This window comes from Enhydra lutris, unplaced genomic scaffold (assembly GCF_002288905.1).
Source record: "Enhydra lutris kenyoni isolate GAN:26980312 unplaced genomic scaffold, ASM228890v2 scaffoldscaffold6, whole genome shotgun sequence".
Lineage (NCBI taxonomy): Eukaryota > Metazoa > Chordata > Mammalia > Carnivora > Mustelidae > Enhydra > Enhydra lutris.
The window spans coordinates 1,828,386-1,840,748 of NW_019154090.1; the positions used below are offsets into that span (position 1 = coordinate 1,828,386).

General features: G+C 53.5%; 1 protein-coding gene across 1 annotated transcript in view; it reads right to left on the bottom strand.

Moving 5' to 3' along the window:
- LOC111141492 (cadherin 4) overlaps positions 1-12,363 on the bottom strand; it is a 511,455-nt gene that overhangs the window by 102,823 nt on the left and 396,269 nt on the right. Inside the window, exon 4 of the mRNA XM_022494091.1 lies at positions 9,265-9,453. Coding sequence (XP_022349799.1) covers positions 9,265-9,453 — 189 coding nt within the window. The remainder of the gene's footprint in view (positions 1-9,264; positions 9,454-12,363) is intronic.

Here is a 12,363-nt window from a genome sequence, read left to right on the forward strand (position 1 = left end):
CCTACAGAAGCCCCAGGGGAACCAGAGGGGACAGGAAGTCGGTTTCCCTGGTAACATCCAAATTATCCCTGCGGTGGGACTAGAAGAACAGTAGGCTTATAGCTCCCTCCTCTCCCACGACTGGGGGGCTGTGCTCTTCAAGCTCCAGAATATTCCGAGGCTTTGTGAGTCTGACCTCCTCCCACTGAGGCCTGGAGGAACCCTCAGGCTGTGCCCACACTTGCAGACGATGTGCGGTCTGCAGACCCGAGGCCTGGCGGCTGCGGCAGGAATGGGGCAGGGGGAAGCTGTGATGAGCGCCGCTGCGAGCTGGCCCTTCACGGCAGGTGCTGGAGCCCCCGTCCTAACCAACCCCCCACCCAGGGTGCTCCAGCGATTCAATGACTACATTAAATCTCTGAATATTAAATTAACGATGGAAATCTAAAATATTAATATATTCTAATTGAATATTCTCCGATAAATTATCTGAGCATTTGCAGCAATTCGATTCAACTTTCATTTCTTAAGGAACTCTCAGCTGCATAAATACAGCCATTAAAGCAATTCAAGAAAGGGAACATTTTCTGCTCCGATGAGGGAACGGTAAACACAAAGGATCTGCACTTCTCTTTCACATGACTGACGAAATCGCAGGACCCAAGGCAGCTGAATCCGCAAATGACTGCTTTCTTCATGGCCCTCTGGCTTCAGCAAGGGCGGTGTGAATCAGCTCCAGGTCTCAGCACGATGTCTAATTACAAGGCGACTTGACAGATGCCGTGGGAGATCTTGAATGAGGTGCTTATGTTGGGGCTGCACTTTCAGGACCCACGCTGGGGTGGGCGGAGCCTGACCCCACCCCCACAGGGAGCTGGGGAAGAGGCAGACCCCACCTTGCAGGTAGAGGGCAAGTGGGAGTACCACTCTGACTCACTGCAAAATCACTAGATAATTAAGGACGTCCCTAAGGAGGCATATTTCCATTGGGGCTGAACTGAGGACACTCGGAACGTCTTCGTCAATGAACCTGGAGGGGTTCCTTCCATTCTGGGGACGTCAGAGCCGCAGACTGCACAGTGAAGACAGGGGAGACAACTCCATGATCTCGTTAGATCTTACGAATTATAAAGCCCGCAATACAGTGTGACACCTTCGCTTTAAACAGTCAGCTATCTTTGTAGTAAGTTAAGAGAAAATAAAGTATTTTATCTTAATCCACAAATTTACCTTTTCCTGTGCTCGTCATCCCTTCCTGTAAATCTAAATTTCCAACCTGAACCCTTTCTTTTCAGCCTGAAGAGCGTGCTTTACCACTTCTTGTAGGTCTGCCAGCAATGAATGCCCTCCTTTTGCTTATCAGGAATGTCTTTGTTTCACCTTCAAATTTGAAGGACACTTTTTTTCTGGATATAGAATTCTTGATTGATAAGTTTATTTCTTTTTTTTTTTCTCTTTTCATTTAGCAGTTTGAAGATGGCATTCCATCACCAGTGGTGTCCTACGGAGAAGCCAGCCCTCATCATTGCTGTCCTGTGACAGACTGCCTCTTTCCTTCTGCTTTCAAGAATTCTCTCTAGTTTTTTGAATTTCACCATTTTGACAATAATCAAGGTTTGGCATTCTTTGTATTTACCCTACTCGAGGTTCACGAAATTTCTTGGATCGGTAAGCTTGTTTCTCTTGCCCAGCTGGAATTTTGTGTTTCGGTTCTGCTCTGCCATTCTCCGGATGAGAGCACTGACACTGGCCTGTCTTCGAGCAGGGACTCTTCTGCTTCTACCGCCTACGTGGAAGCCAGCCTAGTGACTCTTTACCAGAGACGTGGGACGCTTCAGCTTCACCACTTCAACGGGCTGCATTATTAGCTTCCCTTTTCTGCTGTGATTCCACGTGTACTCACTCATTCTGACCTTCTTTTCCTGTGAGTTCTTGAACGTATTCATAAGGGATATTTCAAAGGTCTTGCTGGTCATTTTAACATCTAAGTCATCTCAGAGTTAGAGTCTGTGGGTGATTTCTCCCTCTTAACATTTTGTTTTCATTCCATTTTCTGGGGCATGTCTAGTAATTTTTGTGTGTGCATTGATCATTGTGATGACACATGGTAGAGACAGGTCCTGTTATCTTCCTCTGAAGGGTGTGGATTTTTGTGAAGGCGCGAGTTAATTGGCTGGACCCAAATCTGAGTCTTTTTCTCTTGCAATACACAGTAGTTGAAACCTCTGCTCAGTTCTCTCAATCTTCTTGCTGTTGCTTTTTCCTGGGTTCTCTGGAGTCTCCTTCATCTGGTCACAGCTCCCTGACCAGGCAGAGCTTGTAAGCCGATATGGGAGTCTCCATCCGGGACTCCATATTTTACAGGATTTACCTCCTCACCTTCCACTGCTCTGTCAGTTCTAGAGTCCGTCTTGCAGCTCCTCTGACCAGGGAGACTACCGCTCTCCACGGGAGATCTAGCCAGCCGTTGATGGGAGGGAGAGTGTGCTCAGATGGAAAGCCATATAAACAAGATCTCACCAGTGCTGTTTCCTTCTTTCGAAGGACAGGAACTCCACAGCAGTTCCTGTCCACTCCTGGCCACTCTCCAGCAACTTCAAATAGTTGGAGAAAATTTCTAGCAAGTTTTATAATTTTTATTTCAGAAGTGTTAGTCTGAGACAAAGTATTCCACTGTTAACCAGCAGCAGAACTTCCAATGTGATTACTTTCAAGTGTTGTATAGTTAACCTAACAGTTGTCAAAATGATCACGAGAGGCTAACCGGTAGAGACGGGCACAAGTGCTGTATCCCTCCTTCATTTGATAAACACTAAGTGACACCTACTTTGTCCCCAGTGTCTGACAGGGGCTGTCTCTCAGGGACCTTCACGTTTAGTGGGAAGACAGAACAATAATCACTGACAAAACACTGTCAAAAACTCCGCACGGCAGCAGGTCACGGGAGCGCATGCTCCCCACGGGAGGGCCTCTGCCCGTCCATTCTTGGAGGTGGGAGTGGCCAGGCCGGGGGTTCCAGGGGCCAAGAGAGAACAGTCCCGGCTGAGGGAAGAGCGTGTACACAGGCCTCCAGGCAACTGAGGGTGTGACCCATGGGCAAGTGGCTCGGGTTTGGTGCGCTGACGGACAGCGTCAGATCGTGAGGGCCTGTGTGACTTGCTGAGCAGTAAGGCCCTGTCCTGGAGACGGCGAGGAAACAAAGGAAGGGGAAAACCCCATGCATATCACATTTCAAAAGGTTGCCTGACTTCCATGAGATGGTGACTAATGGCTGCTTGGTCATTCCCGCATGAATGGATGCCTTCGCAGAGTCAGACACTAGGTTCCTAGGTGGCTGCCATGACGCTCAGACCGTGAGGTCACCCAGCACACATTTTGGAGGATAACAGTGAGTTAGAACCCAGCCGGCTCCATCAAACGTATGCAGACGTCCGATCAGCATCTATGGAAAGTCCGTCCTGGGCCAGCTAAGGGGTGACTCACCGTGTCCCTGTCACACATGGCTCAGAGCAAAGCCTGACCCGGGGCGCATCTCATTGCTCACCGAGCTCCAGAGCCCGTGCCCCCAAAGACCCAGCCCATCCAGGTCCACACGGGAGCTCAGCAGATGCTTGTGCCTGGACATGAAGGAGCGCGGCGTAGGGGCACAGAATGGCAGCCAGGCTTCCCGAGGAAACAAGCCGTGGACGTCAGTCACTTCGAGCTCGCTGGGGTGGTCTGGTGGGAAGCTGATTCTTGCAATCCTTCCCAGACCCTGCAGCTGTGCTCTCACGCGCTCCCTGCTCTGGACACGGCCTCCTGCTCAGCGTGGCCACGTGGCCACCCTGGACGCTAAGCGATTATGTAACCGTCTCCTCCCAGAAGCTGACATTCAGAGCTCCTTCCCCAGGCCTCGCTCCAAGGACAGGTTTGCACGAGTTCCTGTCTGTTAAAATACCAACTTCCAGAATTAAAGGGCTTGTCTCCGAGCAGCACGACGTCCTTGCTCATCACCGTGAGCCGGCTCCCGCAGTCGCCCTGGACAGCCTCTCAAGTTAACAAATTCTGAATTTTTATGAGACTTTTAAAGAAGTTTGATTTTACCCTCACTCTGAATCTTGCCAGAAGTCAAACCAAACACACATGCTAGAAAAGCAAGTGGCTTTTCAAAACGCTCTGCTAACGTACGTGTGACCTTGGTAGCCAAGGGACCCAATTCTGAACGCCAAGCACCAAGCCACCAGCCTACCATCCCCTGAGCCGTGAAAGGACACCAGTCCTCTCCTGTCTCCATCTCCAGGGCCTGCGTGGTACTTGGCACCCTCCCATGGCCCCACGGGACTCCTTCCAGAACTCAGAGCTGAATGTTCAGAGCAGGGAAGGTCCCCTCCTGCCACTTCCCATAACAAAGGACCTCCTTCCTGCTTCCCAGGGGATCAGCCAGCCTGTGAATGTGTCCCCCTCTGTTCTGAAGAAGGGACAGCCTCTGTGAGTGGCTCCATCTCCCGGCTCCCCACTTAATTTAGACCCTGGTCTAATTCCAGTGGGCACACGCGGAGGACGCTCTCCGCTCCCGCAGCCCCGTCAGCGCCACCCGCCTTCCCTGCTCAGGGTTCTCCCCCACACAAGCAGGCTTCCCGCTCTCCCCGCACCGCAGAACTAACTAGTGCTTATGGAGGGACGTGATATTCCTTCCAAGGAAAAAGCCTGTAATTAACAGAGGTTTTTTGGGAAGAACATTCTGCCTCCTTCTCTCCCGCCCGTTTTTTCATTTAACGTATTTTATCAGAATGAAACGCTTTAATGAGCACAGAACTGCAGCTGATCCCAGCTGAGCCTCCAAGGGCTCCATGCGCAGCGTCCCACCCCATCAAGCTGCATCCACGCTCGCTGGGATTCAGGCTCCTTTCAGGAGCAGCCCCTCCCCCAAAACACTGGCCTGAAACTCATCTGCTTCCCGCAGGCAGAGAAACGCACCCCGAAACACGCGTCTGTGTTGGGTAAGAATTTAATGGGTGGAGGGGCAAGGAGGCGGGAGTGAGCACAGGAGAACAAGGGTGCGTGCGTGCATATGAAGTGGGACGGGGCGTGCGTGCGTGTGCACACATGTGTGCCTCTGTATTTCTGTGCTGAGTTCTTGCACAATCACTTGGAGACCATTTGGAAAAGCCCAATCTGAAGATCAATCTCCCCCAAGAATCCAGCTCGGGAGTCAGACCAGGCTTGGAGGAGGGGGCACGATCAGGTCTGCCGGCTCGCCCGCCGCGGGGTCCTTGGTACAGCTGGGCCGTTGGGGGCGCGGGGGGAAGGATGTGCCTTTTTCTCAAACCTGCTGGGACACAGACCAGCCCCTCTTCTCACACATGCCCTTCCCTCCAGGCACAGCTGAACTGCGTTTCTTGGTGTCCCTGGCCGTCAGGCATGGCCATGTCCGAGCCCCGTCCCTCCTGCAGTCCTCATTCCGGGGCCCCGCCTGGCCGTGTAGGGAGCCATCCCTCCCACAAATGACCTTCACAGGAGCAAGAAATAACCTCCACTGCATTCAGTTCTGACATTTCGGGAACGCCCTTTCCGGCAGTCAGCTAACACTAACCCACACGCTGCCCCTCTGCTCACAGCCCGTCTGGGCGCCGGCGAGCCCGGCGTGGAGGCGCCGTCCCCACGGGGGCTGCTGGACACGGCAGGGGGTCTGAGGAGCGGAGGACACACGTGCTCCCAACACAGCCACGGGGCAGACCAGGAAGGAGGAGAGGCTGCCCTCGGCAGGGCTGAGCTGCTGCTTCCCGGCTTTTCTCTCCTGACACCTGCGGCGCGTGCCCATCCCCGAGTTCCCGGTCAGTCAGGCCAGCGGCGGGTGTGGGGGTGCGTCTTCGGGACCCCGTGTCTGCAGGGGCTCCGGAGCGCCGCCAGCTGCTGCTCTCCCGAGCCAGGTTCGGCGAGGTTGGTGCTAACCGGGGAGGGGGCAAGTTACCCTGTGCTGTAGCTGTTCGGAAGGAAATGCAGGACGGCCCCCAGCAGAGCACGCAGGTGTCTGTGTGACATGTTCATCAACACGTCCGTGGGGCCGTGTGGGAGCCAAGGGCCTGGCTGGCCGGGGGGACTTCGCACTCGTGTTGGCCTTGCCGCCAGCTCCGACCAGTCAGCGCGAGACCACTGCAGCTCCTGGGGCGGAAAGTACAGAAGTGTCCTTTTCTCCATCATCCAGCAGGAGGCAGACTTGGAGTCCGCGAGGGCCAGTGGCTCTGCCTGCACCCGCTTTCCCTCCTGGTACCTCTTACAGGCCCGTGTGCAGATGCGCGCAGGGGAGGGGAGTTTCGTGCGTCTCTACTAGGATCACTGACCCGAGAAATCCGGAAATCCAGCAGCAGAATACTCCAGGAGTGCTGGGATGCCGGCCCAAGGTCCCGTGTGTACCTGCGGGCTGTGAGCCGAAGAGAGCCCTCGGCGTTCAAGCTCACACCCTCACTGTAATGTTCCTGCCGGTGAGGCTGGCAGGGGCACACCTTCCCACAGGTTGGGAAATGAGCTGGATCTGCACTTGTCAAACTAGGTCTCTCGGGCCACACCTGGCCCGCTGCCTGTCCTTGTCAATGCATTGTCTAGGGCAGCTTCGCACTACAAAGAGCTGAGTATTTGCAACTGAGGCTGGCTCTCAGCAGAGCCTAAAATATCGAGGGAGGGTCTGGCCCTTTCCGGAGTCTTGCAGACCCCCAGCCGCCGAGCTATAGCAACAGTTTTCTCCTGAGCTGATTTCTGACTAGCACGAGCACAAGCCTTTGAGAAAGACTGACTCACACAATGAAACACTTGCTCCCTTTCCAATTTGCTTTTGATCCTGATGACATTCAGGAGGAAGCCTCTGGTCCCCGCACATCTTGAGAACACTCTGGTACTTGCTCACGGCTCCTCTTGTAAACACTTCCCCGGCAGTCCTCAGGCTCCGACGGGACAGTACACAGCCAGACGTCAACTCTGTTTTCCTTGCCTTATGCTGTCTGACGGTCCATCACCAACACCAGCTTTCCAACTGTAAGCTGATGTAAGGTCACCTCTTAAAATAAACGTATTTATTTTAAGAGTGACTCACTAATGGGAAGCATTAGGTAAATGACAAGTGCTGGTCAGATGTGACCAAGGCCCTGAGGGTGGTGAGTGCACAGGGGGCCATGGAGCCCCCATCCTGTCGGTGGCTTGGGTTGGCGGACGGACCCCGGACACTGGGAATCTACTTAGGTTGGGGTTCACGCCTTGAGTGCTTTGCTCAAGTCTGCCTCATCTCAACACAGGGGACCTCCGGCCAGGGCTGCCAGGGTGGGGCGGTGCTCTGGGCAGCTCCCCATCTGGGGTGGGGGGGGACTGTGGTCCAAGGTCAGAGATCAGACTCTCAGAGGCTTCAGCCACCTGAGATGGGGGTTTCCCCAGCAAACAATTCTGTGACACCTGCCGGTGCCTGCCTTGAACTGTATTCGGATACCAGCTGCTGGAGCGTGCGTGCACCCCTCGGGAAGCACTCTGTCCCTCAAGGCAGCTCCCACTCAGATGCCCATGAAAAGTCCAGGGTGTCCCCGTGCTCCTGGCCAATGGGCTGTAAATGGGAGGGTCCCACGACCTCTCTTGCAGAGCTTAGTTGTCTGCTAGAGCAGCCCACATTTGCTCCATAGATAATCAGTTTTTTGTAAAGAGTAGAGCCCCCGAACAGCCAGATGGGAAAGACGCACAGGACAAGGAGGGCGAAGGGACGCAGAGCTTCCAAGCCCCCTCCCGGTGGGGCAGCGGCCTCCCTGTGCCTCCCCAGGCCGGCCCACCTAAAGCTCCCACATCTCGGCCCTTGGGGTTTTAAGGACACTCCCTCACTCAGACAGGACTGATTAAATCATTGGCCATCGGCCACTGGTGACTGACTCAACCTCCATCCCCTCCCTCGACCGAGCATTTGGGGGTGAGGATGGGGGTGAACGTGGGTGCCTCTAATCCCTGGGCTCATTCCCCAGGCAACCGGCACCCAGCCCACCGGCCCCCAGCCCCCTTCCTCGGGGGACTTGCCAAAAGTCATGCCATTAAAATAACAAAAGACGGCTCCAGGACTCTCAACTCTTCCGGAAATCCCGATGGTTTCAGGGGCTTGGGTCTGGGGAGGAAGAGGAACACAGGCTACCCGGTGCCAATCCCCACATCCCACGCACCGCGCAGGTCTGGGGCAGGTCACCATGGGTGTGGTGTGTGTGGTGGGGCGTCTGACGCGGGTCCCCCTGTTTCGTTTTGCTCTGTCTCTGCGTTTTATTCCATTTTATTATTACTATTATTTTTTAAAGGTTTTATTTATTTATTTGAGAGAGAGAGAGAGAGAATCCACGGGGGAGCAGGAGGCAGAGGGAGAGGGAGAAGCAGGCTCCCCGCTGAGCAGGGAGACCGGCGCGCGGGACTTGACCCCAGGGCCCTGGGATCAAGAGCAGACACGGAAGACAGAGGTCTAACCCACTGAGCCCCCCCAGGCGCCCCCTCCCCATCTCTGCATTTTAAACTCACACCCCAGCTTTCTGTGTGGAGTGGAGTGGGAAACAAAACAGGCTAATCGGTCAGAGGAAGGAAAGCAAGCCCTTGAGGAAGCCCCCTGACCCTCATTTCCACGAGGCAGGCGAGGCGGTCCACAGTGCATGGGCGACTCCTTAACGGGTCCTCACCATCATTTTATCAGATTATTGCCCAGACCGGGTTGCAGTTTTCTTCAAAGGGAAGAAGGGAATGCTACTTGATGGCCCGGATTACTGAAATACAAATCTGTAAACCGAATCCTTCCCTTCTCCCTGGAAAAGCCCCTTTGGTGGGGGCTGGGAGCAGGTGCACTGAAGGAGCCCCCGCAGGCTGCCAGAATGCCGGATCTGGGGTCACAGCCTCAGTCCCAAGACCTCCAGCTTCTTGCCAATATCCCAGTCACCCTCACAGACACACTGTCTTTCCGCCCTCCAGAGTCTCAGTCACAGTTGGAAAACAGTGAGCAAGGAAAGGTGTCAGAGGTCAAAGGCCAGGACCCAAGTGGCCACCCTGCCCCCTCCCATCAGCACAGGCGAGATGACCCACGTCCAGCAGGACCAGCTTCCCTGGAGGGTATGACTGCCCTTCCAGTCTTTCTCTGGCTTGTGTCATCTTGTTACTGAACAGGTTCAGACGCCACCAAATGCAGACCGTCCCTTGCTTGCTCCCGACCGGCAAGCCCGGCCCTTCCCCCACAAGCCCACAGACTGACTTGCCAGATCCCGGAGGAGAGGGCGCACTGAGCCGAGACCCTCGGGAGGGGTCTCCACTTACCCGAACAAGCTGCTGTGGGAAGGGCCCGCGGGAATTTTCTGGCACGTTGATGGGTGGGATGACCCAGTCGCGTTTCTGCCTCCGCAGCCCGTTGGCGTGCTGGTGCTGGGGCCACGGCAGCAGCATGTTGTTCGGGGGCTGAGAGGTGTCTGGAGCCGCACTCTCTGGAGCCGCACTCTGCTTTCCTTTCTGCAGCCGTAGCCGGGAGAGGGGAAAGAGGAGCCAAAGAAGTCTGGGTAAGTTTCACGCAGAGGAAAAGGCATCTGTTCAGAGAATCTGTTCTGTTCTCCATCAGCAGAGAAAGACTGGATGATGCTCGGGGAAGCGACTACGTGTTAGGGGAAAAAATCAAGCTACACACCTGTGTCACAAAACGGACTGCAGAGTTACGTGGTGGGGGAAAGAAACCATAAAAGCAGAAGAATACGTCGTAGGGTAAACCAGAGCTTTTAGGGGCACCTGGGTGGTTCAGTGGGTTAAGCCTCTGCCTTCGGCTCAGGTCATGATCTCCAGGTCCTGGGATGGAGCCCCCACATCGGGCTCTCTGCTCAGCAGGGAGCCTGCTTCTCCCTCTCTCTCTGCTCCCTCTCTGCCTACTTGTGATCTCTGTCAAACAAATAAATAAAATCTTAAAAAAAACCAAACCAGAGCTTTTAAATCCTGGAAGAACAGGGGAAAAAACTCACAAAGGAAAAAGCATTTGGTTTAAAATGCTGGTTTATGAAAACATACCCTAAAAGCAGTTGATGAATTTGGCAAATGTGATTTGCAGCAAACGTGATTTGCAGATCTTTAAACTCTGTCAAAGAGTTGACAGTCCCACTATGTAAAGAGTTCTTGCAAATCAATAAAAAAATTAAATGTTTTTGACAACAGGGAAAGGGCCTGAAAAGAAATTAACAGCAAAATAAAAATCAGTAAACTTATTAAAAACGTACACATCTTCTTGTAATCAAATAATGCAAATTGAAGTAATAAATCCTTATCACCTATCAAACTGACAGGACTAACGGAACGGATCCTCAGGCCTGTGGAGTGCGTCATGTTGTCAGGAGGAGGGATGGTGGAGGGGGTGGCACCTGGCGTTCAGCAAGTGTTTACGTGCGTCTGAAGGTTCACTGACTCCGGGCACAGAGCTTCATCTCTCTGAACTCCCGCTGCTTCTTTTATAAAACGGGGCTGGTAATAAGAGCACTAGATTCACAGGGTTGCTATGGCAATTACACTGATGAGAGCCCCTGCCTGCGGGGCAGCCGCTGGGACTGGAGGCTGATGGGGCTCACCACTGCTGGGTGCTGACCACAGCCCTCCGCCAGCTGTGCACCGGCGACCACCCAGAGCCTGAAAATTGTCCTCGACGTCAACCGTACATCAATGAAAAAAAACTGGAAGGTCCTGGTTTTTGACCCAGTAACTCCACAACTGTCCCAAAGAAACTCTCTGTAAATGAAAATCTCTCTATAAAAATGTTCATTGCCGATATTTTTGTAATAATATTATGTATATATAAAATAATAAAAATATCAGGAAAAAACTGCTGGAGATCTGACAGCAGGAAATACTAGTCAAATGCATTACACTGTGTTCATATCTTGGGAAATTTACACCGTTACTGGAAGCTACTCTTTGAAGACGAGGACGTGGAGAAATACCCATAAGATAACGGTAAGTGGAGAATGACACTGAAGCATACATGTAACCAAGTCCCCAATTTCTTTCTTTCTTTTTTTTTTAAAGGACAGAGAAAAGATTGGAAGGAAATACATCAATATGTCAACTGTGGTTTTCTCTGACGACCAGTGAGCTTTACGCTATTTTATTTTACTTTATTCCTTTCACCTTTGTATACCTCTGAATGTTACAATGTATACGACTTTCTACAATTAGAGGAGCCAGCGGACCCCCCACGGACACGCACGGCACCCGCAAGGCCGCCACAGGGAGGCACAGCGCCCGCGCAGCCCCCCCACGCTGCACATCAGAACTCACATGGCGAAGAGAGACCTGAACGGGGACAGCCCATGGCACTTGGCTATGGTGTACCTGACTCCAACCATGGCAGGTCCCACTCTGCCTGAGCTCCAGGTCCATCCAGCAAGATGGCCTTGGGCGGTCTTACCATTCTCCTTTGTGGACAGAGAACCTTGCCCACTCCTTTTTGCAGAAGAGCTGCGTAGGAGTAAGTTAAATACACACCGACAAAACGGCCTAACCGATGAGAAAATGAAATCTCGTATCCGCTCCAAATGCCGAATCAATGGGAAAACCCAGCTGGACAAGCCGCACTGGATGGAGCTCCCCACTGGGACTTTCCCCACCAGGGTCCCAGCTGGCTCAGGGCCTCGAGCTCCTGCAGTCAAGGGTTTGAAAACCAAAAGCCTTTCATAGCCCCCCCCAATAACAGAGGGGAGCCACACAAGCTGTGTGCAAATCCCCGTGGCAAATCCCCATGGCCTTGATGTCTACGCAATGTACGTGATACCAGCTTCTGTTCAAGTCAAGCTAACAGGTGCCGTGACTCATCTGCAGGCTCTCGCGATGACACAGCGATAGGGTCACGTCTCTAGCTTGCTGGAGGAGCTTCACTGAACAGTATTTAGGACAGTCCTGGCTCCACACTGTCCCCACACAGCCAGGGCATAGACAACCGCCTTCCCTGCCTCTGGGAGCTGCTGATGCCTTGGGCACTGAGCAAACCACGCGGTCTCCACCTAGACCCCCTCTCCCTGATTCAGTAGGAAATGCCCTCAATCCCACTTTACTAGGGAGGCAGGGGGAGATCAGAGAGGCTGAGTAACTCCCGGAGGTCACACAGCTCAGTAGGCAGAGACAGGATTTGAATGCCAGGAGTCAGACCTTGAGGCCAGAGCACCTGGCTGAGTGCCACCATGGCTGGGTCTCTTTGCCTGTGAGGTCACATCCCCTTTACCTGTCCTCAAATTAGGTGTGTGGTGGACAGGGCACAAATCACTATTCCCATAGAAGACATGAGAACTCCGGTAGTCTGTGCCACCGAGCCTCCAGGTGACAGGTGTGTTCCACTCTCCTGTCTGGGGGCTCCCCACCCACAGGTAACCAGCTCACTGGCCCCCAGGTACC